This window comes from Thunnus thynnus, chromosome 7 (genome assembly GCF_963924715.1).
Source record: "Thunnus thynnus chromosome 7, fThuThy2.1, whole genome shotgun sequence".
Taxonomy (NCBI): domain Eukaryota; kingdom Metazoa; phylum Chordata; class Actinopteri; order Scombriformes; family Scombridae; genus Thunnus; species Thunnus thynnus.
Genome location: NC_089523.1, coordinates 34,862,118 through 34,889,780, shown reverse-complemented (window position 1 = coordinate 34,889,780; position 27,663 = coordinate 34,862,118). Strand labels below are relative to the sequence as shown.

At 39.0% G+C, this 27,663-nt stretch overlaps 4 protein-coding genes across 4 annotated transcripts; 1 reads left to right on the top strand and 3 right to left on the bottom strand.

Annotated features, from left to right (window-relative positions):
- Positions 1 to 1,993: 1,993 nt before the first annotated feature.
- LOC137186823 (olfactory receptor 11A1-like) lies at positions 1,994 to 11,036 on the top strand. The gene is made up of 2 exons (XM_067595859.1): positions 1,994 to 2,825; positions 10,881 to 11,036. The coding sequence occupies exons 1-2, from the start codon at positions 1,994 to 1,996 to the stop codon at positions 10,982 to 10,984; spliced, it is 936 nt and encodes a 311-aa protein (XP_067451960.1). The 3' UTR covers positions 10,985 to 11,036.
- LOC137186822 (olfactory receptor 10A6-like) lies at positions 7,301 to 8,257 on the bottom strand. Its single transcript, XM_067595858.1, has one exon. The coding sequence runs from the start codon at positions 8,255 to 8,257 to the stop codon at positions 7,301 to 7,303; it is 957 nt and encodes a 318-aa protein (XP_067451959.1).
- A 1,388-nt stretch (positions 11,037 to 12,424) lies between the features above and the next one.
- On the bottom strand, positions 12,425 to 13,379 carry LOC137186821 (olfactory receptor 8U3-like). Its single transcript, XM_067595857.1, has one exon. It carries the CDS (start codon positions 13,356 to 13,358, stop codon positions 12,426 to 12,428), a length of 933 nt encoding a protein of 310 aa, XP_067451958.1. The 5' UTR covers positions 13,359 to 13,379; the 3' UTR covers position 12,425.
- Positions 13,380 to 21,959: 8,580 nt separating this feature from the next.
- Positions 21,960 to 22,910, bottom strand: LOC137186839 (olfactory receptor 11A1-like). Its single transcript, XM_067595874.1, has one exon. It carries the CDS (start codon positions 22,908 to 22,910, stop codon positions 21,960 to 21,962), a length of 951 nt encoding a protein of 316 aa, XP_067451975.1.
- Positions 22,911 to 27,663: the final 4,753 nt, after the last annotated feature.

Sequence of the window (27,663 nt, the reverse complement as noted above, 5' to 3'; positions counted from 1 at the left end):
ATTCATTTACATTCAGAACATTTAAACATTTAAAAAAGAAAATCTATAGAGGGCTTTATGGGCCCTATTTCAATGATCTAAAGCGCATGGCACAAGTGCATTTAGGGTGTGTCCAAATCCACTTTTGCTATTTTAACAGCGGAAAAAATGGTCGATGCGCCAGGTGCATGGTTCAAAGGGGTTGCCCATAATCTCCTAGTAATCATGGGTGTGTTTTCGGCGTAATGTGCAATAAACCAATCTGAGTGTCGTCTCCCATTCCCTTTAAGAGCCAGGTGCGCTTGAACCTTGGCGGATTGCTATTATAATGGTGCATTTACCATGTAGTAAGAAGGAAGCTTCTCTGCAGAGGAAACGGATCTGCTCGTGCACAAAGTGAAAGCGCACGATCCATAACAAGCACACTGCTGCTCCTGGACCGTCCAGTGGCCCCAGACCACCAGTTTAAGAGATCTTGTTCATTCATTTGTTGCAAATGTATTTTTGTTTGGTTTTTGAAAAGGTTTATTTTTTAATTACAGCTTTAGTTTCTTTAAAATTGTTTTGAGTCATGGAGTAACAGGTCAAACCAGCAGGGTTTTAATTGCTGAAAGTATGGAAACCTGATCACTGTACTCTCAAAATGTTAAAGAATATTTGTTAAATATTGTTCAAAAATTAATCGTCACTATAAATCATTAATTTTAATCATGTAAAGAATTATTAACACAGTTATCAGGACTTGATCAGTTCTCCAAGGTTCTGATCCTGCTGCTGGCAGCAGCTAGAAGCTCTGCAGATTTATTTCCTTTGTTAGTTTATTCATTGTTTTAACCTCATTTATTTCCTCGTGTTCCTCATGTCATCATGTATTGATGCAGAAGAAAAGTCGATCTGAGTCTGATCTGTTGTCGTGTTTTGCCACGATTTGGTCAAATAGTTAGACAATTTTATCCGTCATTACTGCAATTAGTTAATTCTTATAAATATTATGACTAAGCATTATGACATGTAATTTGTTTTGTAATGTAATAATTTTGTTGTAATTAAGTATGTTAACGTACACAATAATAATCTTTCACATTGTAATCCTTTTATTTGTAATCTTTTGAATGTCGGTGTGCTGCTGCACATCCTGGTATGAGGGCCCTATGAGTTTAATAAGTAACAAATCAGAGTATGTTTGAAACCAAACTGCAATAGCAGATTTAATATTGTTCCTATATTAAAAACATGTATTATTACATGTATTATTTTAAACATGAGCCATTTTTTTTCAGTGAGCTATATTTTCACTTTGTGCAAAACAAAAGGTGGCTCTTTTATTGACATGAATCAGAGATCAGTATCAGTAGCGTTGGTTCCTGTGATAATAAAGTCAGTCTGCTGCTGTGGGCGTCTGCTGTTTGAAAAGTTTAAAAGAAGCAGAAGCAGAGTTTCAGCTCAGTCAGGAGGGACTCAGTCTGCCTGCAGCAGGTGAATGTTTGGATTCACACAGTGTGTAATATCTTAACCCTAGTCTGATACAGATTTTATATGAATGACTGTTTGTTGTTTTCTTGATGATGCATTTCTTAACTGTATGCTCTCTGTGTGTTTAATACTTAAGCTCAGTGTAGGTTTAAAGGAAAACTAAGCCTTTAGAAATCTAAATGTAACATAACAAGTTTTTAGGTCAGAAGGATCATGATAAACTCCACACAGGTTTCATATTTCACACTTGCTGCCTATGTTGACACTGGAGTTTTTAAATATTTGTATTTTATGATCATTTTGTTTAAGTTTGAAAAGTTTAAAGGAAGCAGATCAGAGTTTCAGCTCAGTCAGGAAGAACTCACAGTCTGAGTGTCTTACCGTAGTATTACACAGACTTTACACGAGGGGATGGTGGTGACAGAATACTATCTGTATGTGTTTAATGCTTTAGTTATGCTTTGTCCTGAACAAGTGTAGGCTTAAAGGACATTAAATGTTACACCCTGTGAAATGTTGCTTTTTATGAGTCAGAAGGATCATGATCAACTCCACACAGGTTTCATATTTCACACTTGCTGCCTATGTTGACACTGGAGTTTTTAAATATTTGTATTTTATGATCATTTTGTCTTTATATATGTTAATAGTTTGTGCCAATGTTTTGCTCATTGTGGTTATCTGTATGAACAGAAGCTTACATGAACCTATGTACCTTTTTCTGTGCAGCCTGTTTGTAAATGAACTGTTTGGTAGTACAGGGTTATTTCCATTCCTTCTGGTTCAGATCCTCTCTGACATTCACACTGTTTCTGTTTTCTTTTGTTTCCTGCAGATTTTATGGTTGTATTCTTATGTGTGTGTTGAATTTTTAAACTTATTCCTCATGGCTTATGACAGATACCTCGCTATCTGTTGTCCTCTGCAATATAACACACGTATGACCACTAAGAAGGTTGCCACACTTATCACTGTAACGTGGTTATTCTCTTTTCTTGCAATTCTTGTTTTGATATCTTTGAGTGCTCCTTTACAGCTGTGTGGAAACATCATTAACAAAGTTTACTGTGGAAACTACCACATTGTTAAACTGGCATGCTCTGACACCACAATCAATAACATCTATGGACTCATTTACACTGTTATTTCAGTCATTATTCCTCTCATTTTAATTCTTTACACGTATTTAAGGATTCTTAAAGTTTGTTTTTCTGGTTCTAAACAGACCAGAAGGAAAGCTGTCAGTACCTGCACACCTCACCTTGCTTCCCTGCTCAACTTCTCTTTTGGGTGTTGTTTTCAAATATTACTGAGCAGGTTTGAATTGAGCAGTTTGCCCAATGTGCTGCAAGTCATTCTGTCATTATATTTCGCAGTACTGCAGCCACTTCTGAATCCAATCATGTATGGAATGAAAATGTCAAACATACGAAATACATGTAAACACGTCTTATGTTGAAAAAAATGTTACCAGATATGTTGGATATTTTATTATCTGTATACTTTCTAACATGTCAGCCGCTCTTCACTCCTGTACTGTATGGGATGAAAATGTCCAAAATCCATCTGATATGTAAACGTCTGTTGTGTGGTGAAGTGTAGGGCAGCCGACACATTTATTCAGTTCAGCTTTGCTAACATGTAAAAGCAATAAATGAACGTCTCCTCTGACTCCACCAGTGTCAACAGTCACAATGTGTTTAGTTTAGTGTGAGCGTGTGGACAGTAAGGTTATTAAACATGCAGGTCGGACAACATCAACATAGGTTTGGGTTGATTTTTCTCCCCAAACAAATTATGACCAAATGTATCACTTTGCAGTCAGTGACAGGTGATCTTGTTATGCTTTGCTTTGTGATGTTTTTATCTTTTCATTTGATCTAGGAGAAAGTCTAAAATCCTAAAAGTCTGAAAGTTGTGCATTCAAACTTTACAGGAACAAGAGCATATATAATGCCACAGTATGACTGCAGGTACAAGATTTTTTTTCTTATTTAAAGACATTATTAAAAAAAAACACAACAAAAAAAAACAAAATTTCAAATTGGAAGTTAGAGGTTAACCTTCTACAATGTTATTATGTAAAACAGAGAAAAGCTGCAAATCCTTTCATAGTAGAAAATGCTCAACATTGACATGATCAATCATGTATCAGAATAGATGATTTACTGTAGATTAATGGACTGTTTCAACACTAATCTAGATTCTGTGATACTGTTGATCATAGTCAAATGTTTCAAATTTCCTTGTGAGAATTACTTAAGCACCTGTTTGTCACAAACATGTGCATATTAGTAAAGAGCATTTTCTGGTATTGAATTAATTTATTACGGACCGAGCCCAAAAGGCAGAGGACTACTGTAAAACAAACCCTACTGTTTTTCGTGTGTTTCTTTGTTTGTTTGTTTGTTTGTTTGTTTGTTTGTTTGTTTGTTTCTTTCTTTCTTTCTTTCTTTCTTTCTTTCTTTCTTTCTTTCTTTCTTTATTAGGGCCTGAGCCCCAAAGGGGCCACGTCCCATAGGAATATCGTACAGAGATCAAACCAAAACGCAATTATTCATCTCATCAAGACCTACAAATCATACACTAACACCCCTGACCTAAATCCAACAGGAAGTCCACAATAAGCCCATCAAAGTATGACTTTGCGCCAATTTTGGACTCCGAACAAATGCTATCTCCTCCTAGGGCGTTAATGGTATCGGCTTCCAACTTTGATCCATGACTTATGACACTGTGCTGAACAAAAGTTGTTAAAAACTTTGTAATAACTCGAACGGTTTAGATTTTATAAGCCCTGAAAGTTGCAGTGCCACATCACACCTTACAATGTAAACCAATGGGGAGGCAATCTCTGGGCATGGACTTTGTGTCAAACTGAGGTTTCTGACATCTAAACTATAAGTCTGACCACTTTCAAACCTGTATCAATGGATTCGCAATGAAATTTCCCACAAAAAAATGTGATTTTTTATGTAAGATTTGGTCAAAGTAATGGGATTTATGAGGAGATTTCACAAGAAGAGTACTTTAACATTCTCCTCTCCAAATGAGTGGGAGAGAGAAAGGAGGGAAGAAAGGGGGGGGGGGTGTGTGGCACACACAGTGGAGGCTTGTCCATAGAGGCAGAGGAGGTTGATCCTCCTCTATTTTTTGAGAGGCAAGAAGGAGATCAAAATATAAAAAGAATATTTGGTTGAAATAAACCATTAGCAAATCTCTGTATTATTTACAATATATTTTTTCTCTCTTCTTTGGAAGAGACACGTAAAATGTCACTCTAAGGGAGGACAGCCTCCCTAACCAATCAACAACCAGAATGCAATATTGACATCGAGTTGGTCCAATGATAGTTTCCACAATTCATCCTCAATTCTCTCCACTGTAAAGCAGAGTAGCAGCAGTAGATAGCTCCTTGCATTAGCCAATGCAACAGCTGGCTTGTTGTAGCAGCCTGAAGGATTCTGTATACATCCATGGAAGGACTGTTAAGGACTGTTGTTAAGCTAATGGGAGTAATTATCTGGACTGTGCAGTGCAGCAGCAGCAGGATGCCGCCAGGGAGGCTGGAGAGAGAACCAAAACTCAATTATTCGTCTCATCAAGACCTACAAATCATACGCTAACACCCCCTGACCTAAATCCAACAGGAAGTGCGCAATTAGCATTTCAAAATAAGACTTTGCCTCAATTTCGGCCTCTGAAAAAAAGCTATTTCCTCCGAGGGCGTTAATGGTATCGACTTCAAACTTTGATACATGACTTATGACACTGTGCTGAAAAGAAGTTGTTAAAAACGTTGTAATAACTCAAATGGTAATTACAGCTTTGGTTTCTTTAAAATCATTTTGTTCAGTCATGGAGTAACAGGTCAAATCAGCAGGGTTTTAATGCTGAAAGTATGGAAACCTGATCACTGTACTCTCAAAAATATCAAAGAATATTTATTAAATATTGTTTGGAAATAATAATCATTAATTTTAATCATGTAAAAAATCATCATACACAGTTCTCAGGACTTGATCAGCTCTCCAAGGTTCTGATCCTGCTGCTGGCAGCAGCTAGAAGCTGTGCAGATTTATTTCCTTTGTTAGTTTAATCATTGTTTTAACCTCATTTATTTCCTCATGTTCCTCATGTCATCATGTATTGATGCAGCAGGAAAGTCAATCTGTGTCTGATCTGCTGTCGTCTGTCTGTTTAAATACCTCCACGATTTGGTATCCATAAGTCATAGCAGTTCTTTTGGATTCATAATTGCAAATGCTGACTACATATCCCCTGCCTTCTAAATATGACCTGAAGAGGTAGAAGTATATCATGATCCACAGTGTCAAATGCTGCACTAAGATCCAATAACACCAGGACAGTTGACAGAAATGACTGATTTGATTCAAAAAATACTTTCTCAATAATCTTGCTCATGGAGGAAAGATTTGAGATAGGCCTATAGTTGTTTAGTATTGAAGCATCCAGGTTTCTCTCTTTCGGGGGGGGGGGGGGGGGATGCAGATGCTGCACTATTTCTTCAAGAGTTTGTTATTAATTGCAGTAAAGTCAGACATAAAGACCATTCTTTTTGCAGAGGGTGATAAGGTTGTATTGTTTTTGCTGGGCAGAGTGGAGCTAATACTTGGTCTGATATTTTCAATTTTGTGATGGAAGAACTAGGCAAACTCCTTACATTTTTTAGCTGACAGAAAGTCAGAGGATGACTGCAGTAGGGGATCAAGAGTGGCAAATAGAGCATGATTATATTTCCATTAATGATACTAGTGGAATGGGAATACCTAGTCCTGCATAACTCAGAGTTGAAGAGACAAGTTTCTCTTTGTAGATGTCATAGTCAATCTGAAGCTTAGTTTTTCTCCATCTTGGCTCTGCTTTCCTGCATTCTCTCTTCTCATATGCTGTTATAGCATTTCTCCATGGTGCTTTCTGTTTGCCAGAAATTATTTTAGTCTTAACAGGTGCTACTGCATGTAAGACCCTGAGTATTTTGGAATAAAAATGATTAAGAAAATCCTCTACAGACCCTGCTTTTGTGATTGATGAATTAGATAGAGCTTCCATAAATAGAGCACTGGTGTTCTCAGTAATGTACCTTTTTGACAGTTTAAGATCTAGTCTGAATAACTGGAGAAACTAATGCATCAAAGAAAAATGCAGAAGTGATCAGACAGAGCTAGATCCTTAACATTCACAGCAGAATACTAAGGCCCTTACTAATAACCAAACCAAATGAATATTGAAGTCACCAGTTAAAATAAAAGAATTAAAATCAATACATCTATTGACAGCATTTCAGAAAAGTCATCAATGAAGTGTGTACAGTATTTTGGGGGCCTGTAGATAGCAACTAAGAAAATGCTTGATGAGGTTTTCACCACAGTACAGAGATGTTAAAAGGAATTAAACTCACCAAGTGAAACCTGTTTACATTGAATTATATCATTAAAAATAGCAGCATCACCCTTTCTCTATAAACACTTTTTTGTTTTTGGAGGGGTCTCAATGAAAACTGTTACACTGCAGCTATTATCTACTCATGTCTCCATTGAAAGCATAAAATCCAGCTGGTATAAGGTGATAAGATCATTAATTAAAAATTAAAGAATTTAAAACAATATTTGACATTGAGATAACTTTTCACTGAACACCTTTTAATTTGTGATTCATTAGCTTTAAGTCATCTGTCTTTAATCTACCGCAAACATTTAATAACTTGTACATATCTCATATCTGCATATCTGTTCATACAACAAACGTTATTACTCTTCATACAATTAGTCAGACATAGCCATTTATCTTATATTATCAGTCAAGCTAAATACATGTATTAGATGATCTACACTTTCCAATAGAGCATACTTTTACATAGGGTACGGATTTTAGACATTTTTAGTCCATACATTACAGGGTTGACAAGTGGCTGAAATATAAGATAGTATAATGATAAAAACATATTTAACATGCTTGGTGCAATTTTCACATCAAATCTTGCCATTATTATTTGAAAGCAAGCCCCTAAACAAAAGTTAAGGAGGGAAACAAGGTGAGGTGTGCAGGTACTGATAGCTTTCTGTCTGGTCTGTTGAGAACCAGAAAAACAAACTTTAAGGATCCTCATGTATGTGTAAAAAATTAAAATGACAGGACCAAAGACTGTGAGTAAAGTAACAGTAAGTCCATAAATGTTATTTACTCTGGTGTCAGAGCATGCCAGTTTAACGATGGCGTAGTTTGTACAGACAAGTTTGTCAATGATGTTCCCACACAGCTGCAAAGAGGAACTCAAGGATGTTGTGACAACAACTATGAGAAATGAGTAAAACCACGTTACAGCAATAAGCATGGCAACCTTGTTAGATGTCATATGTGTGTTATATTGTAGAGGACAACAGATAGCGAGGTATCTGTCATAAGACATGATGGCTAAATTAGTAAACTCCACACTCCCATAAGAGTACAAACAGAAAATCTGCAGGAAGCAAAAAGAAGCAGAAACAGTGTGAATGTCAGAGAGGATCTGAACCAGAAGGAATGGAAACAACCCTGTACTACCATACAGTTCATTTACAAACAGGCTGCACAGAAAAAGGTACATAGGTTCATGTAAGCTTCTGTTCATACAGATAACCACAATGAGGAAAACATTGGCACAAACTATTAACATATATAAAGACATGACCATCATGAAAAAGAGGTATTTTAAATCCCCAGAATCAAAGTATGCACTAAGTGTGAGATATGAAACCTGTGTCGAGTTTATTCTTAACCTCACATTTGCTCGTAAAGAAATCATAACGCTGTTTAGTGGATGAACTAGTTGCAAAAATGTTACACTGTGACAGAAAGTGAAACTTTGCAAAAGTGAAACTTGTCAGCAAAACATGAAGCTAATCCATCAAGAACACAAACAATATTGTATATTTGACTGAGTATAAAAGATCATGATCAAGACCTTATATGTGACAAAATTAAACATATTTTATGACACTGTGTTAATCAGACCGAGTCTCTCCTAACTGAGCTGAAACTCTGCTTCTTGTACAGATTTATGACAGACGACTGCAACAGCAGACTGACGTCATTGTCAAATTCATGAAAGGACACACTGTGTGTGTGTGTTTGATATAATAATTATAATAATAAAAATAATCATATATATTTAATTTGTACTGCAATTTTCATTAATAGTGAAACTCAAAGTACTACAGTATTAATAACATAGAACACACAACATAAAGAAAATGATAAGAGTTAGGATGACAAAAGGTTTTTAGGTTTTCTCTGCTGCACTCAGATGGTTAGGAAGGCTGGTCCACAAGCTTATAACTGGGGCCCCTTGGTGTGGAGCTTAATACTGAAGGCCCCATAGTGCAGAGCTTGGTACTGGGGGCCCCATGGTGCAACGCATTGTACCAGGGCCCCAAGGTACAGAGCTTAGTACTGGGGGCCCCATGGTGCAACGCATTGCACCAGGGCCCCATGGAGCAGAGCTTAGTACTGGGGGTCCCATGGAGCAGAGCTTAGTGCTGGGGATCCCATGGAGCAGAGCTTAGTACTGGGGGCCCCATGGTGCAGAGCTTAGTACTGGGGGCCCCATGGAGCAGAGCTTAGTACTGGGGGCCCCATGGTGCAGAGCTTAGTACTGGGGGCCCCATGGAGCAGAGCTTAGTACTGGAGGCCCCATGGAGCAGAGCTTAGTACTGGGGGCCCCATGGTGCAGAGCTTAGTACTGGGGGCCCCATGGTGCAGAGCTTAGTACTGGGGATCCCATGGAGCAGAGCTTAGTGCTGGGGGCCTCATGGTGCAGAGCTTAGTACTGGGGGCCCCGAGGTAAGGGTTAGACACGGAGTTCCACAAGGTTCTGTACTTGGACCAATTCTATTCACCTTGTATATGCTTCCTTTAGGTAATATTATTAGGAAACACTCCATAAATTTTCATTGTTATGCAGATGATACCCAATTATATTTATCAATGAAGCCTGATGAAACCAATCAGTTAAATAAACTCCAAGCATGCCTTAAGGACATAAAGACCTGGATGACCTGCAATTTTCTACTATTAAACTCAGATAAAACTGAAGTTATTGTGCTTGGCCCTAAACACCTTAGAAACACATTATCTAATGATATAGCTGCTCTGGATGGCATTACCCTGGCCTCCAGCTCCACCGTAAGGAATCTGGGAGTTATCTTTGATCAGGATATGTCCTTTAACTCCCACATGAATCAAATCTCAAAGACTGCCTTTTTTCACTTAAGTAATATCACAAAAATCAGGCACATCCTGTCCCTAAAAGATGCAGAAAAACTAGTTCACGCATTTGTTACTTCTAGGCTGGATTATTGCAATTCCTTATTATCAGGCTGCTCTAACAAGTCTCTAAAGACTCTCCAGCTGGTCCAGAATGCAGCCGCACGTGTTCTGACTAAAACTAGAAAAAGAGACCACATTTCTCCCATTTTAGCTTCGCTGCATTGGCTTCCTGTAAAATCCAGAATAGAATTTAAAATCCTTCTCCTAACTTACAAAGCCCTTAATGGTCAGGCACCATCATATCTTGAAGAGCTTATAATACCGTATTATCCTACTAGAACACTGCACTCCCAGTATGCAGCTTACTGGTGGTTCCTACAGTCTTTAAAAGTAGAATGGGAGGCAGAGCCTTCAGCTATCAGGCTCCTCTCCTGTGGAACCATCTTCCAGATTCGGTCCGGGGTGCAGACACCCTCTCTATGTTTAAGAGTAGGCTTCAAACTTTCCTTTTTGATAAAGCTTATAGTTAGGGCCGACCAGGCTCGCCATGGATCAGCCCTTAGTTATGCTGCTATAGGCCTAGACTGCTGGGGGACTTCCCATGATGCACTGAGCTCCTCTCTCCTCCTCCTCCTCTGCATCTGTATGCATTCATGTAACATCAATGCATGTCACTAACTTTGCTTCTTCCCCGGAGTTTTTTTGTGCTTTCTCATCTCGCAGGAAACCCTGGGTTCTGGGCTGAGCCTTCGCGGTCCTTCACAGTCCTGTTGGCATCCTTCCCTGGCTGTTGCTGTTGCTGCTGCTGTTGTCATTGTTGTTGTGATTGTTGTTATTCTGTTTCCCCCCCCTTCCCTCTTTCTCTCTCTCTCTCAACCCAACCGGTCAAAGCAGATGGCCGCCCACCAAGAGCCGGGTTCTGCTTGAGGTTTCTACCCGTTAAAGGGGAGTTTTTCCTTACCGCTGTCGCCAAGTGCTTGCTCATGGGGGAATTGTTGGGTCTCTGTAAATTAAAGAGTACGGTCTTGACCTGCTCTATGTGAAAAGTGCCTTGAGATGACTTTTGTTGTGATTTGGTGCTATATGAATAAAAATTGATTGATTGATTGATTGATTGATTGATTGATTGATGTTGCAAATATTTTTATCACTGTATATTCTCACATGCCAGCCACTCTTCAACCCTGTAATGTATGGATTGAATATGTCCAAAATAGGCATCATATGTAAAAGTCTGCTTTTTAAGTTGTGTTGGGAAGGGTAGATCATCCAACAGATTTGTTCATGAGAAATAAATGTATGCTCTTGACTCCTCAGTTGAGTGTTTCAATGAAATTATTTCTACAGTTAACTCATTGTATCAAAAGGTAGGACATTTAATGCAAAAGTTTACAAAATAATTATCAAATGTTCAGTTTAATTTTGGTCTGTCTGATGAATTACAAACAAGTAATGCAGTTTTATTTCCCATCAGTGAAATAAACACACATAATCCAAAATCCTAAATAATGGACATTCTCAGCTAAGAATTTATTACAGTAGTGAGATAAAAATGAGATGAAGTAATTTCGTAATTTCAGTTTTCTACTGAACATGATTTGTACACTTTTCACAAACTGCTATGGAAAGTAATGAAGTTCATTTATTTGTCCCAAATTTAGGGCAGTTTTGAGATTCTGTTGATTGATTTGAGTTATTACTATTTGTGAAATTTTATACTGTACTTTGGCCTTATAAATGTTTCTGCACTGCTTGTCCTTTTCAGATTATTATAACAACTAGGACTTTGAAGAGTAAGACTTTACACCACAAACACAGCTGTCAAGTCGGATTTAATTTTTATAGCCCAAAATTACTAGATTAGCCCAAATTTTCCTCAGAGGTCTTTACAGTCTTTACAACATACAACTGTTCTATCCTTAGACCTTCAATTAAGATAAGGAAAATCTCACTTTGAAATAACCCTTTTTCTGAAGTTTCCAAGATCAACATACATTTAATTGGTGTCTTTTTTCCAGAGTAGACAGCTGGATCAGTAGAGAAATTATGATATCAAGGAACATGATACAGGTGAAACTGTTTCTGTAAACAGGATACAAATGGAGTGCTGAAATAAATATTGTAAGGGTAAAATATGATAAGTTACTTTATATACATACAGCAGGTACAAGCAATAAAAATACACAGGTGTGTTTTTCTCAATGCTGAAATGTTGTTGTCCACAGGGACAGGATCTGCCATGTTTTGCAAATATCGAGCATTTTTGCTCTCACGAGACAGTCGTGTTTCTCTGGAATTGAGACGGGAATGTTTGCCTGCCAAAATATCTGATATTGCAGTCCAATATCAGCTTGTAGTGACTGCATCATTATCAAACAGTTTTATGGTTTTGTTTAGACTCTGGCAGCATTTGGTTAAGGTGAGGGAAAGATCATGGTGTTGGTTTAATACAAAAAACGTCTGCAGTTACTTGAAACATGAGACACAAACACACACAGTCTGTCAATGTCCAACATCCACCTTGACCTCTTAAAATTCTTTAAATTAATTACTGGAACTTTATTTCAATACATCACAATCTACATTATTCATTGGCAGTGAGACACTGTCAGGACTTTTCCATGCGGTGGTACTTTTCAAATCACTAAATGTTTCAATGCAAAGTGTTACAAATGAATGATTTACTGACTCTTTTCTCATCACATCTACATAGTATCTCTATGACCAGCCAACATTTTAGAACAGAACAGATTTCGTATTTTTGACGTTTGCAGTCCATACATGATAGGATTCAGAAGTGGAATGATCAGCAGATAAACCAACACAATGATTCTCAGCACACTGGAAACACTGCTCACATCAAATCTACTCTGAAGTGTTGCAAACAAACATGCAAAAGAAAAGTTAAGGAGGGAAGCGAGGTGAGGTGTGCAGGTACTGACGGCTTTCTGTCTGGTCTGTTTAGAACCAGAAAAACAAACTTTAAGAATTTTCATATAAGAGAAAAGGATTGGAAACAGAGGTACTACGACGGAGAGAAAAGTGTCAAAAAGCCCATAAATGTTATTGACTTTGGTGTCAGAACATGCCAGCTTAACAATAAAGTAGTTATTGCAATACAAACTGTTTATGATGTTTCCACACAATGTCAAACGGATGTTTAAGGATAAAGTAATAAGAAATTTCACAAATGAGTACAACCATATCACAATAATAAAGATGACTGACCTGTTAGACGTCATCCGTGTGTTATATTGTAGAGGACAACAGATAGCGAGGTATCTGTCATAAGACATGATGGCTAAATTACTAAACTGTATATTTGCATACGTATACAAACAGAAAATCTGCAGGAAGCAGAGAGAAGCAGAAACGGTGTGAATATCAGAGAGGATCTGAACCAGAAGGAATGGGAAGAACCCTGTACTACCATACAGTTCATTTATAAACAGGCTGCACAGAAAAAGGTACATAGGTTCATGTAAGCTTCTGTTCATACAGATAACCACGGTGAGTGATGTGTTGGCAGTAATGATAACAACGTATAACATCGCAGTTAACATGAAACAGAAATATTTCAAACCTCCAACATGCATATAAGCTCCAAGAATGAAATAAGATAAAGTTGAATTCACCATAATTTTTTTCAGAGACAAAACATCGAGTTTGCTTCTAATTATTGACCCCAAAATAAATCAAGTGTAAAGATAAAAAACTGAAACGCAAGTATGCTCAACTGACCATCTCCCTGCCCTTTTGCACTGTATTACAGTCTGCCTTACTCACTTTTGTCAGCTGCAGTAACATCTACTGCTTTTTATACTTTTTCAGATGAATTCAACTGGCCAGCCCCACCTTAATATGTGGGCAGATACCAGTTTATTGATTGACACTCTGTGATTGTCAGTTTAAGGGTGCAAAAAAAATTCCCCCTCTCAAACCCTCCCATGGGGGGGTGGTGGTGTGTTTTCCTCAAGCTCGGGTCCTCTACCAGAGTTCTGGGAGTTTGAGGGTTCTGTGCAGTATCTTAGCTGTTGCTAGGACTGCGCTTCTCTGGACAGAGACCTCAGATGTACCAGGAATCTGCTGGAGCCACTCTCCCAGTTTGTGGGTCACAGCCCCCAGTGCTCCAATTACCACTGGCACCACTGTTGCCCTTACTCCCCACACCCTTTCTAGCTCCTCTTTCAGCCCTTGGTATTTTTCAAGCTTCTCGTGTTCCTTCTTCTTGATGTTGCTGTCACTTGGGATTGCTACGCCTATAACCACTGCCTTCTTCTGTTGTGTGTCAATCGACACAGTCCGGTTGGTTAGCCATCACCAGCTTGTCAGTCTGGATCTGGAAGTCCCACAGGATCTTGGCTTGGTCATTCTCAACCACCTTAGGAGGTGTCTTCCCTTGTGACCTCAGGACTTCCAGCCCATACTCAGTGCAGATGTTCCTGTACACTATGCCAGCCACTTGGTTATGACGTTCCATGTACGCTGTTCCTGCCTGCATCTTACACCCTGCTATTATGTGCTGAACTGTCTCAGGAGCATCTTTGCACAGCCTGCACCTAGGGTCCTGTCTGGTGTGGTAGATCCCCGCCTCTATTGATCTTGTACTGAGTGCCTGTTCTTGTGCTGCCATGATCAGTGCTTCTGTGCTGTCCTTCAGTCCAGCCTTTTCCAGCCACTGGTAGGATTTCTTGTTATCAGCCACTTCTTCTATCTGTCGGTGGTACATGCCGTGTAGGGGTTGTCCCTCCATGATGGTTCCTCCTCCTCCTCTGCATCATCAGGTTTCTGCTGCCTGAGGTATTCACTTAGCAGTTCATCTTTGGGGCCCATCTTCCTGATGTATTCTTGGATGTTGGTTGCTTCATCCTGGACAGTGGCTCTGATGCCCACCAGTCCTCGGCCTCCCTCATTCCGCTTAGTGTACAGTCTCAGGGTGCTGGATTTGGGATGAAACCCTCCCTGCATTGTGAGGAGCTTTCTTGTCTGGATATCAGTGGCCTCTATCTCCTCCTTTGGCCAGCTTATTATACCAGCGGGGTATCTGATGACTGGCAGGGCGTACGTGTTGCTGGCCCGTATCTTGTTCTTCCCATTCAGCTGACTTTTCAGGACCTGCCTTACTCTGTGTAGGTATTTGGCTGTGGCTGACTTCCTTGCAGCCTCCTCAAAGTTCCCATTTGCCTGCGGGATCCCAAAGTATTTGTAGCTGTCCTGAACATCTGCAATGCTGCCTTCTGGTAGTTCAACCCCTCGGTTCTGATCATCTTCCCTCTCTTCGATACCATCTGACCACACTTATCTAGTCCGAATGACATTCTGCTTGTTGCTGTAGATCCTGGTGATGTGGAGTCGATGTCTCGCTCATTCCTGGCATACAGCTTGATGTGACTGATGGTTGTTCCACTTCAGAACCGGTATCCGTAGCCACTGTTTGAGATGATCTGGCCGAGGGGGTTCAGACCTATGCAAAACAGCAGCGGGGATAGTGCATCACCTTGGTATATGCCGCACTTGATGGTAACTTGTGCAAATGGCTTTGAGTTGGCCTCCAGAGTTGTTTTCCACAGCCCCACTGAGTTCTTGATGAAGGCTCTTAATGGCTCTTTCCAAGCATTCCAGTATCCATGTGTGTGGCACTGAGTCATGAGCTTTCTTGTAGTCAAGACCTGTAGTCAAGACCAACCTGTGCACAGGCATCCAGGCATCCAGGTCTGGCAGACCAGGCCTCCCTGGTCTTGCAGTCTTGGGTGACTGCTCTATCGACCAGTAGCTGGTGCTTAGCTCCCCTGGTATTGCTACCAATTCCTTTCTGGGCCCTGCTCATGTATTGGGCCATGTGCCTACTCATCTTAGCCGCTATGATGCCTGACAGGAGCTTCCATGTTGTACAGAGGCAGGTTATTGGCCAGTAGTTGGATGGGATCGTGCCCTTCTGGGGGTCCTTCATGATCAGGACTGTCCACCTGTGGGTTAACCACTCTGGGTGGGTCCCATCCATCAGCAGTTGGTTCATTTGTGCTGCCAGGCGTTCATGGAGTGCAGTTAGTTTCTTTAGCCAGTAGGTGTGGATCATGTCCGAGCCCGGTGCTGTCCAGCCATTGTAATGGTTACTGGATCTTGTTCTGGGAGATTGCTGTGGTCTGCTCTTAGATCCACTAGCCACTGAGCATTGGTGTTATGTGATGCCTCCTTCCAGTACTGTTCAGTCTCAGCACTGGGTGGATCTGTTTTCATGTTATTGACTGTTGTCATGTTATCCTATTTATTCTCCTGGCTTCTGCTTCTCCTGTGTATCTCTTCAGGCAGGTAGCTTGGCAATCTCCAGTGCGTCACATATTGACAGTTTGTTGTACTTCCAAGGTATCACTTTTGTCCCCACATCTTTCTGTAGCTCTGAGAGTTGACTAACTTCTCTCTGTGTCGCCTTGATCTTGGCCTCCAGCCTCCTTCTCCATGGGGGGTAATGCTCTTTGTGGTTTATGGTGTTAGCCGAGCATCTCTAGGATCATTGTTGCTGTGGTGTATATCAGCTAATTGGTCTCAGTTATGGTCCCAGTTATGGTCTCTACATATGGGATGTAGGGAGAGTAGTAGGGATAGTACGTAGTGCTGTATTCATGTCCTCTAGCAGACTTTCAGAGGGTACTTTGTCACTTAGCCTTGGTAATCGACTACAAGGGTACCGGGTTTCCAGCTTAGTCATGATAGTCATTCTTAGGTCAGTCGCCCTTGTGTTAAGGGCTTGTTGGGGCTTGGTACCCAATCTCGGAGTGTGGGGAGGATGATGATATCTCCCCTCTGACCTGTCGTCCTGGCTCCCCCTGCCGTAGCATGTTCATTGTACCTCATCAATCTCTAGTTGTGATAGCAGTTGCTGTTTGCGGATGTTGGAACACTGAGCTAGTAATTGTTTCTTTGTCAGCTTAGATGTTGGGTTTCAAAGCATCCATATATCCCACAACCTCTGCATGTAGCCCCTTTCATCGGGTTACTTGTATAGTAGCACATATTTTAATTTCACATTAAAAAATGATATAGTTTTTGTAAATGTAAATAGTTTCACCACCAAAATACATGTAAAGGGATATTTAAGTATTTGTGGATCCACACACATTGTGACTTCCCTCCTAACTCTTTTTGGATTTTTGTCCAATACGTACTGAAGCAGATCTGTGGAAAAAATTCACAACTGTGAGGTGCAGTTGCGAGCTACACCAGCAGGTGGCGACATTCCCTCACATGAGCAGACAGAACAACAGTCTGTGCCCGAAATCTGTATTCTCTCTAATGGCCAGCAGGGGCGACTCCAGTGGTTGCAAAAAGAAGTCCAATTGTATAGAAATCTATAAGAAAATGACCCTACTTCTCACTTGATTAATTACGTCAGTAAATACTTTCCTAATGAGTTTATAGTCTCAATCGCTGGTTTCAAGTCTTCTTCACTACACTATGATTTTCAATTTGTAAATTATGGTCTTGTTAAAAGTAAAATAGATGATAAAGCAGCATATGCTTTAGGGTGTGGCTACCTTGTGATTGACAAGTCACCACCACAGCAACAACATTGATTTCGTAACGTAACCATGGCATAACCCCAGATTCACAGAGTTTAGGCGTAGCTGCCGATATTTCATAGTGTGTTTTCAGTTTTAAGTTTATTGTAACATATTGGTTGCCTAAAAAAGTCTTGTTCAGCATTTGGTTGTTCTAAAAGACCCTCTAAGATCAGTTGATCTTAGAGTCAGATCAGTTTTTTTGGTTTTTCAGTTTTTCTGTTAAGTACATTTTGTTTTAATGGTTTTAAGCCTGTTTTTTGGTAGCAAAAATTAGCATTAGCATTATCACAGTTAACCATAGACTGTAAAGTGCTAACCAAACTAGCAGCTAGTGCTAGGGTCAGCTCCAGTACACATTTATTTATGATTAATATATGTTACAACATACATACTTTGATGTAAAATGATCAAAGTGTTCTTAAAACTAATGCACATTTTGTTCACTATTTGGTATTAACATATAATACACTTATAATTAATGCATTAAATTGCAACTAAAATACTAGCCCATATTGAATCACTTTTCATAAGTACAAATAAATACTACTTGATTAAAATTAACTTTAAGTTTATTCAAACAATGTACTTAAAAGTGTGCCACAATAAATTCAAAATGCACTAGTATTGTATTTATTTACATGATACTTAGTAAAATAGATATTTATACACATTAGTGTTGTCTGTCAGTAGTATTTAAAGATAGCTTTGTAAAAGTGTATAAAGTACTTTTCACATATATTCCATAAAGCCCACTTCAGGATACTGCATTCCAGTGTACTAACAGCATATTTTTATGTAAAATGATTAAAGTGTGCTTAAAGGTATTATACTTGTACATTTTTTGGTATTAAAAAGTAGTACACTTTTTAATGAATACATGAAAGTATAACTATAAAGGCACCACATCTTAATGTACTTATTATAAGAGTATTCAAATACAGCTGGGTTAAAGTACACTTTAACACAGTACATTAAAACACAAAATAAATACACTTTTTTAAATCTAAATTCAATGCATCAATAATGTGCTTTAAATGCGCTTATTGCTATTCTTTTACATTTTAAGTACACTTAAGTGTATTTGGCAGCCAGGTGGGTGTGTGCAAGATACAAGCACAAACACAGCTTTTTTATTGTATTATTTGTTTTTTTATTGTTGAAGCCAGGCTGCTGTCCCTCTCCTTGTTGTCTGCTCTTGTACGAATGTGGATGCTTGGTAGACTCTTGTTTAAGCGTCTTCCAGTACAGACTGTAGTACTGTCAGCTCATGTGAGGGAATGTCGCCACCTGCTGGTTTAGCTAATAACTGCACCTTACAGTTGTGGATTTTTTCTACAGCTCTGCTGTGGTACGAATTGGACAAAAATCCACAAACAAATAGGAGGGAAGTCACAAATGTCACATTTCCCACAAACAGACAGGAAGCAATCCACAAATATGAAAAACCTGTTACTCGAATTAAGATTTGAGATACCAAATATATCAACTGATAATATATGATGCATCATCATAGATTAAATCAAAAGCTCCTATATCACAAATTCAAGAGGCCCTACAATCTGATTTCAATACCCCACAAACTTGGTTGTCAGCTAACAAACTCAGTGCATCAGAAATCCATTCAGTGCTTCTTGGTGAGAGACAGAACCGCTACTCCAAATCCAACTCTTTGGTTTTTAACTTGTAATGATGGTAGATTTCTTCAGAAAGTAGAAAACATTTAATATCTAGATGTTTGGATTGACTCTGAACTTACCTTTAAACCACACACTGATCATGTCATGAAAAAGTAAATTTTGGTGTTGGTGTTCTGTATAGTTCCAGACATTGCTTTACATTTAATGTTAGAAAGAGACTTGTTTCACAACTTATATTACCAATAATGGACTACACTGACATTGTTTATCATAATGCTTCTAAAACTGATCTCATCCCCTCTGTATTATATATAACAGACACTGCATATTTGTACTGGGTTGTTCTTTTTTTACACACCATTGCACAGTGTTAGACACCCTCAGATCTTGATATAAGACATCAATTTCACTGGTACCAATTTATTTTTAAATGCATTAACTCTAACTATCTTTATTATCTAAAACAGTTTTTTGTTCCTTATATGTCAAATTATTCACTAAGACGTTCTGATCAGATCCTCTTTGTAGTCCCTTAGCTTTTATGTTTCAGGCTCCTTCCGATTGGCATAAGTTATCTGCAAATATCTGCTCTCTGTCATCATTTTGTTTATCTAAAAATGATCTAAAAATCTAAACTGTTTACCTATGTTTCTTTATCTATAGACTGGTTAGTTTTTTTCCCCTTAAGGTTGTAACACTTTTTTTCTCTTTGTCATTCAGTTTGTTGTTTGTTGTTTGTCTGTTATTCGTTGTGTTATATATCAGTGTCTTGTACCATTTTCCATTTGTTTTGAGTGTTTGTTTGGGACCCCCTTAAAAATGAGATGATTCATCTCACGGTGTTTATCCTGATTTAAAATAAATTATAGTGTTGCTGTTAATTTCATCATTCACTCAAAAATGAAATGCAACAAGTCAAACTGTTGACAAACTTCAGTATCTGTCCATCCTGAGGAGTCTGAGGGGAGGTCATTATGGTCCTCAGCCCTCTTTGGACCAGTGAAACCAGTGCTGAGGTCTGCCCAGGCTGATTGGTCTCACTGGTTCACAGCTCTGACTGTAATTTGCTTCAAAGGGAATTAGTGGAAACTGTGGCTAATGGGAACAAACATGTTGACATGATGAAATGACCTTTGACCTGAGGGACTTGGTACAGTGATCTAACTTTCCCCAACACCAGCAGCCTCTGAGGGGTTTACATCAACTTCATCTGAGAATAAACTCAGTTTGTGTAGAAGTTTTCATGAGTGTCGTTTTAGATGTTTTGTTATGAATTGAAGGACTTGACTGTAAGTAAAATCAAATCAAAGTCAGAGGGACCTGGAAACAGGCAGGTTTACTGTTCCTAACTATACGACATTTTATTACGAAAAGAGATGATCAAACCTACACTGCAGTTCCATATTAAACATGAACTCCATTAGGATATACTATATTATAATGTATAAACACGTTGACATAATTTCACTTCTACCACTGTGATGAGTGTTGCTTTCTTAATCATACAACCTGAACAGTTTATTAAACAACCACTTGGTATTCCTTAAAGACCACTTTGACTTCCTCCAGCATCTCTTGAGTCTGTTTTTTAACTTCTTAAGCCTCTTTAGTTCCACCTGAAACCTTTGCAAGTACAACCATATCAGGAAGGACCACTAGAACCCCTTCAAAGACTGCAAGCAGCACATCATGGACCCATGTAGAACCTTTTGCTGTCATGACCCATGTATTCTCCACACCACAAGCATCACTTCCATTAAAACTGGAACTTTTTTCAGGACCCCATAAATAATTCTTAGAATCTTCTTTGCATCAACCCCGAGAACCTTCTCATGTTCTGTCAAAGGACTTTTAGGACCTCCTCAAAGGCCTCTACAACCGTTTCAAGAACTCCTGAAACCTCCTTAAAGACTCTGAACCAAAGCCTGATATATCTTAATCAACAAATCCTCCAAATTTTTACACAGTTGTCCATGTTACCTCAGCAGATAGACTCTATAGTATTGGCTTATCTCGGCATGCTGTAAGTTGATTTTCATATTACTTGTCAGCAAGAACACAATGTGTCCAGTTTGCTGGTTCTTCCTCTTCCTTCCTCCCTGTATCAAAGGGTGTGCCTCAGAGGTCCATACTGGGACCACTGCTGTTCTCCATATATGTAAATAATCGTTGTGGTAATTTATCAAATGCTGCATTCCATTTTTATGCAGATGGTACATTTATTTATTGCTCATCTCCTTCAGTGGGACAAACCCCTGAATTCCTGCAGTCTGCCTTTGATGTTGTTCAGTCCCATTTAACACAACTTAAGTTGGTGTTAAATGCAGACAAATACAAATTCATGCTATTTTGAAATGGCAAATAGTTGCCATCTAATCTTCCAAAGATCTCAACTGCCCAAGCAGTCGAAATTGAAATGGTCACAATTTATAAGTATTTAGGTAATATTATTGATCAGAACTTGTCATTCAAATCACACATTTAACACCTTGTTTCCAAGCTAAAACTTAAATTAAGTTTCCTGTTTCTGGGGCAAACTGTGTCTTGATGGCTGATCAGCTGGTGACAGGGCCTGGTAGTCAGAATGGACTTCCAGGAGTCCACACAGAGATGGCAGTGGACTCACTGATGGATGGAACAGTGATGAATTCACATCATGGCATTCTCAGCCTGTACTTCCTTCATTATTTTTGGATAGTGAACTTATTTTGTTAAATAAAATGCACATCTGTAGGCATAGAATGAGTCTATAAAGCAGCTCATATTTGGTCCATTGCCACTCAGATTATACAAGTTACATACTTTCCTCACCTTTCAGAAACAGCATATTCCATATTCCTCTATATGATAATGATAAAAGCTACAAGTAATCAAGCAGTCAACATTTCCTACCAACTACATGTTTTCTTTAAGTTCATTACCAGAACATTATTTCAGTTCACTACCTTCCACACTAGCCAGATTCACATCTCTTTTTTTTAATTAATTGAACAATTTAAGACAGTATATCGTGAAATATTTACTGATTCTTTTGTTAACACACCTACATAATATCTCTATGACAAGCCCACATTTTAGAACAGAACAGGTGTTTACATTTATTTCGTATTTTTGACATTTGCAGTCCATACATGATAGGATTCAGAAGTGGTTGCATGATCAGAAAATACAGCGACAGAATGATTCTCAGCACACTGGAAACACTGCTCATATCAAATCTACTCTGAAGTATTTCAAACAAACATCCAAAAGAAAAGTTAAGGAGGGAAGCAAGGTGAGGTGTGCAGGTACTGACGGCTTTCTGTCTGGTCTGTTCAGAACCAGAGAAACAAACTTTAAGAATTTTCATATAAGAGAAAAGGATTGGAAACAGAGGGACTATGATGGTAAGAACAACACCAAAAAGTCCATAAATGTTATTCACTTTGGTTTCAGAACATGCCAGTTTAACAACTAGGTAGTTATTGCAATACAAACTGTTTATGATGTTTCCACAAAGTGGCAAACGGATGTTTAAGGATAAAGTAATAAGACATTTCACAAACGAGTACAACCATATCACAGTAATAAAGATTAATGCCTTGTTAGACGTCATCCGTGTGTTATATTGTAGAGGACAACAGATAGCAAGATATCTGTCATAAGACATGATGGCTAAGTTGAAAAATTCCACAGTTGCATACGTATACAAACAGAAAATTTGCAGGAAACAAAAAGAAGTAGAAACAGTGTGAATGTCAGAGAGGATCTGAACCAGAAGGAATGGAAACAACCCTGTACTACCAAACAGTTCATTTACAAACAAGCTGCACAGAAAAAGGTACATAGGTTCATGTAAGCTTCTGTTCATACAGATAACCACAATGAGTGATGTGTTGGCAGTAATGATAACAGTGTATAACATCGCAGTTAACATGAAGTACAAATATCTTAAAGTTCCAATGTGTATATACGTGCTGAAAATGAAGTAAGATAAAGTTGAATTTACTGTCATTCTTGTTTTACGCGACAAACCAGTTTGCAATTCATAATAAAGTGTGATTCTCATTCTGTAACACAAAACAAATAATTTGTTTTGTTCAAAGACATTGTTCTGAAAATCACTGACATTATTTTCATATTTTCCGAGCTTCACACTGACAACAATGCTTCACTTTTAAAAATTTCAAACATGTACGTTAAATGAATTCACAAGCAGCATGAACTCACAATCAAGTTAGTCTGCACCTTCACTGAATGTACAGATTTCTTAAATGACACCTTAATATTATTATTACAATTATTACACACAGTTTACCACATGTGACCTTGTGTTGCAGACTGCTGCAGTAACTAACGTGAGGCTGCTGCTTTATGTGTCTTCATGACAGGAGAATCTCAACAGACCATTCCCACCTCATTCATGTCAAGTCCAGCAGGGAATCAACGCTCCCACAGTTCTGTCTGCACACTCTCCAAAGTTGAGAAAATTTGTAATTTTTTTGTGGATGACAGTTAAAGTCATTTCAAAGAGTTACAAAAGGATTGATAAATGGATGAATAAATAGAAATGGAAATAATTTCTTTAGAATAATTGAGTGTTTTTCCGTCTAGTAATAAATACATTTAAATGATATGGTTGATGTTGAAACACTGAAAGACGTTACAGTGGCAGTTAAAGTTGAAGTGCTGGAAGGAGTTTATGTTTCAGTTGTGAAAGTATCAGCTGAAGTTAAATTGCACGTGCAAGTGTAGTCACAAAAATGAAGTGCAATAACAGTTGAGATATAACGTTTAAGAGTAGGCCTAAAACTTTCCTTTTGGATAAAGCTTATAGTAAGGGCCGACCAGGCTCGCCTTTTGACCAGCCTTTAATTATGCTGCTATAGGCCTAGACTGCCGGGGGACTTCCTATGATGCACTGAGCTCCTCTCTCCTCTTCCTCCTCTCCTTCTGTATGTATTCATTTACCATTACTGCATGTTAGTAACTTGACTTCTTCCCTGAAGTTCTTGGTTCTTTCTCATCCGCAGGAAACCCCATGGACCGCGCTGACTGGGTTGTCCTTCTCCTGCTGTTACTGCTGTTTGTTGTTGCTAGTCATGTATCTATTGTTATTGTTGTTGTTGTTGTTGTTGTTGTTGTTGTTGTTGGTGTTGTAGTTGTTCTGCTTCAATTTGTAGCTCTTCCTCATCCTCAGGCTTCATCTCCTGTGGTGTCCCCCAAGGTTCTATACTTGGTCCAATCCTGCTCTCCATCTATATGCTTCCATTAGGTCATATTATTCAAAAACACAACCTTTCTTTTCACTGTTATGCAGATGACACACAGATCTACGTCCCCTAGAACCAAATAACTGCAACAAACTCATTGACCTGAATAACAGTCATCAACACATTAAATCCTGGATGGCTGCAAACTTTCTCCAACTCAATGAGAATAAATCTAAAATTTTATTATTTGGGTCACAACAATTAACTGACATTATTTCTTGGAGTCATATTTGACTCAGCACTCGAGTTTGACAAATAAATCAATCAGGTTGTTCTGTACCACTGATCTGGAGAAAGTCATCCATGCCTTCATATCGTCCCGCCTTGATTGCTGTAACTCTTTGTATTTTGGTATCACTCAGTCTTCTTTATCCCGTCTCCAGTTAATTCAGAATGAAAGAGTTTCAACAAGGTCAAAAAAAGGGACCACATCACCCCATCTTCGCTTCCCTGCACTGGTTAAGTATAGAATTGACTTCAAAATTGTGCTGTGTGCTTACAAAGGGTTAAATGGTCTTGTACCTTCTTATATAATAGAACTCCCATCCCTATATCACACTGCCAGAGGCCTGAGATCTTCTGACCAAAGACGTCTGTCTGTCCAGAGATCCAGGACTGGAGCAGAGCTGTGCCAAACTTAACCAACTCAAGTATTTCCGCTGAAGTCTTTGTATGTCTGTGTTGTCTCTGTGTGCCTTGTGTGACCATGTGCCTTGTTATTAGGATTAATATTACTATTATTGTTATTTTCTTCATTCTGTTTTTATTTTTACTTTTCTCTTTGCCTATATTGTGTTTTGGTCTTCTTTCTTTTGTTTTTGCTTTCCTCTGTGTGCTGTAAAGTACTTTGGATCAACTGTGTTGTTTGTAAAGTGCTTTATAAATAAAGTTGAGTTGAGTTGAGATAGAGAGTGGCGGGTCTCTGGAGCTCTACCAAGAACAGGCTGTTTTGTGTCTGCTCAATGACCCTCTCCTCTGATTGGCTGAATGTTTTCTGAGTGGCCAACCACAGATAATGGATTTTAGCCTAACCAACCTGTAGTTATGTAAAACCAGGCTTCTGGATAAAACTCACTGCAATGGCTACTGAGAATAATGTTATTCAACCTTTGGATGGCTGTGCAATGACAAATTTGCTTCCTGACATCCAATAACTGTGAGCATTTCCTCCGCTGTCTGCCTCTCCTCTGCTCCGTCCAAGTAAAGGGTCACTGTTCGTCAGCCTTCTTATTGATTCTACAGTCTCTGAACTCTTCTGGAGGGATGAACATCATTCTTCATAAAGATATTCCCTTATGTGGTGTTGTGATGATGGTGGTGGAGAGCGCTGTCTAAGTCCTAAATCTCTCATAGGTGTTCAGCTGGGTTGAGATCTGGTGACTGTGAAGGTCATAACATATGATTCACATCATTTAATGCTCATCAAACCATTCAGTGACCCCTCGTGTCCTGTGAATGGGGGCATTGTCATCCTGGAAGAGACCACTCCCATCAGGATAGAAATGTTTCATCATAGGATAAAGCTGATCACTCACAACTACTTTGTATTGATTAGCAGTGACCCTTCCCTCTAAGGGGACAAGTGGACCCAAATCACGCCAGCAAAATGCCCCCCATAGCATAACAGAGCCCCCAGACCCCCTCACTGTAGGGGTCCAGCATTCAGACCTGGACCGGTTTTTCCTTTCATTCGTCACTCGTCTGTAGCTGTAAGCTAGTAGCACTGAACATCACTTTGCCCCAGAGAAGGTCTTTTTAATCTGATATCTGTGCTGGATGCACTGCTGTCAGGTCACATGACCTCCTCAAACATGTGAGAAATGTACAACAGGCGGTGTGAACCAATCAGGACCCAGACTTTTGACTTGTGCTTAGTATAGCAGTAGAAGCAACAGGAAGCTGGAGCGTCGTGGCAGCTGAAAGGTTACAGAGCCTGGTTCCACTCTGCCTGGGGACCCTTGTTGCATGTCATATATCAACTGATAAAGTATTATAGATTAAACTACTCAGCAGTACATGTGGTTGTTAAAATCATAATATTAAAACTAACATTATACTGTTGCTGTTAATTTCATCATTCACTCAAAAATGAAATGCAACAAGTCAAACTGTTGACAAACTTCAGTATCTGTCCATCCTGAGGAGTCTGAAGGGAGGTCATTATGGTCCTCAGCCCTCTGTGGACCAGTGAAACCAGTGCTGAGGTCTGCCCAGGCTGATTGGTCTCACTGGTTCACAGCTCTGACTGTAATTTGCTTCAAAGGGAATTAGTGGAAACTGTGGCTAATGTGAAGCTGCCTCACGGACAAACATGTTGACATGATGAAATGACCTTTGACCTGAGGGACTTGGTACAGTGATCTAACTTTCCCCAACACCAGCAGCCTCTGAGGGGTTTACATCAACGTCATCTGAGAATAAACTCAGTTTGTGTAGAAGTTTTCATGAGTGTCGTTTTAGATGTTTTGTTATGAATTGAAGGACTTGACTGTAAGTAAAATCAAATCAAAGTCAGAGGGACCCGGAAACAGGCAGGTTTACTGTTCCTAACTCTACGACATTTTATTACGAAAAGAGATGATCAAACCTACACTGCAGTTCCATATTAAACATGAACTCCATTAGGATATACTATATTATAATGTATAAACACGTTGACATAATTTCACTTCTACCACTGTGATGAGTGTTGCTTTCTTAATCATACAACCTGAACAGTTTATTAAACAACCATTTGGTATTCCTTAAAGACCACTTTGACTTCCTCCAGCATCTCTTGAGTCTGTTTTTTAACTTCTTAAGCCTCTTTAGTTCCACCTGGAACCTTTGCAAGTACAACCATATCAGGAAGGACCCCTAGAACCCCTTCAAAGACTGCAAGGAACACATCATGGACCCATGTAGAACCTTTTGTTGTCAAGACCCATGTATTCTCCACACCACAAGCATCACTTCCATTAAAACTGGAACTTTTTTCAGGACCCCATAAATAATTCTTAGAATCTTCTTTGCATCAACCCCGAGAACCTTCTCATGTTCTGTCAAAGGACTTTTAGGACCTCCTCAAAGGCCTCTACAACCTTTTCAAAAACTCCTGAAACCTCCTTAAAGACTCTGAACCAAAGCCTGATATATCTTAATCAACGAATCCTCCAAATTTTGACACAGTTGTCCATGTTACCTCAGCAGATAGACTTTATAGTATTGGCTTATCTGGGCATGCTCACACTTAATGAATCATGAAGTTTCCTGAATATAAAGTTGATTTTCATATTACTTGTCAGCACAAACACAATGTGTCCAGTTTGCTGGTTCTTCCTCTTCCTTCCTCCCTGTATCAAAGGGCGTGCCTCAGGGGTCCATACTGGGACCACTGCTGTTCTCCATATATGTAAATTATCGTTGTGGTAATTTATCAAATGCTGCATTCCATTTTTATGCAGATGGTACATTTATTTATTGCTCATCTCCTTCAGTGGGACAAACCCTTGAATT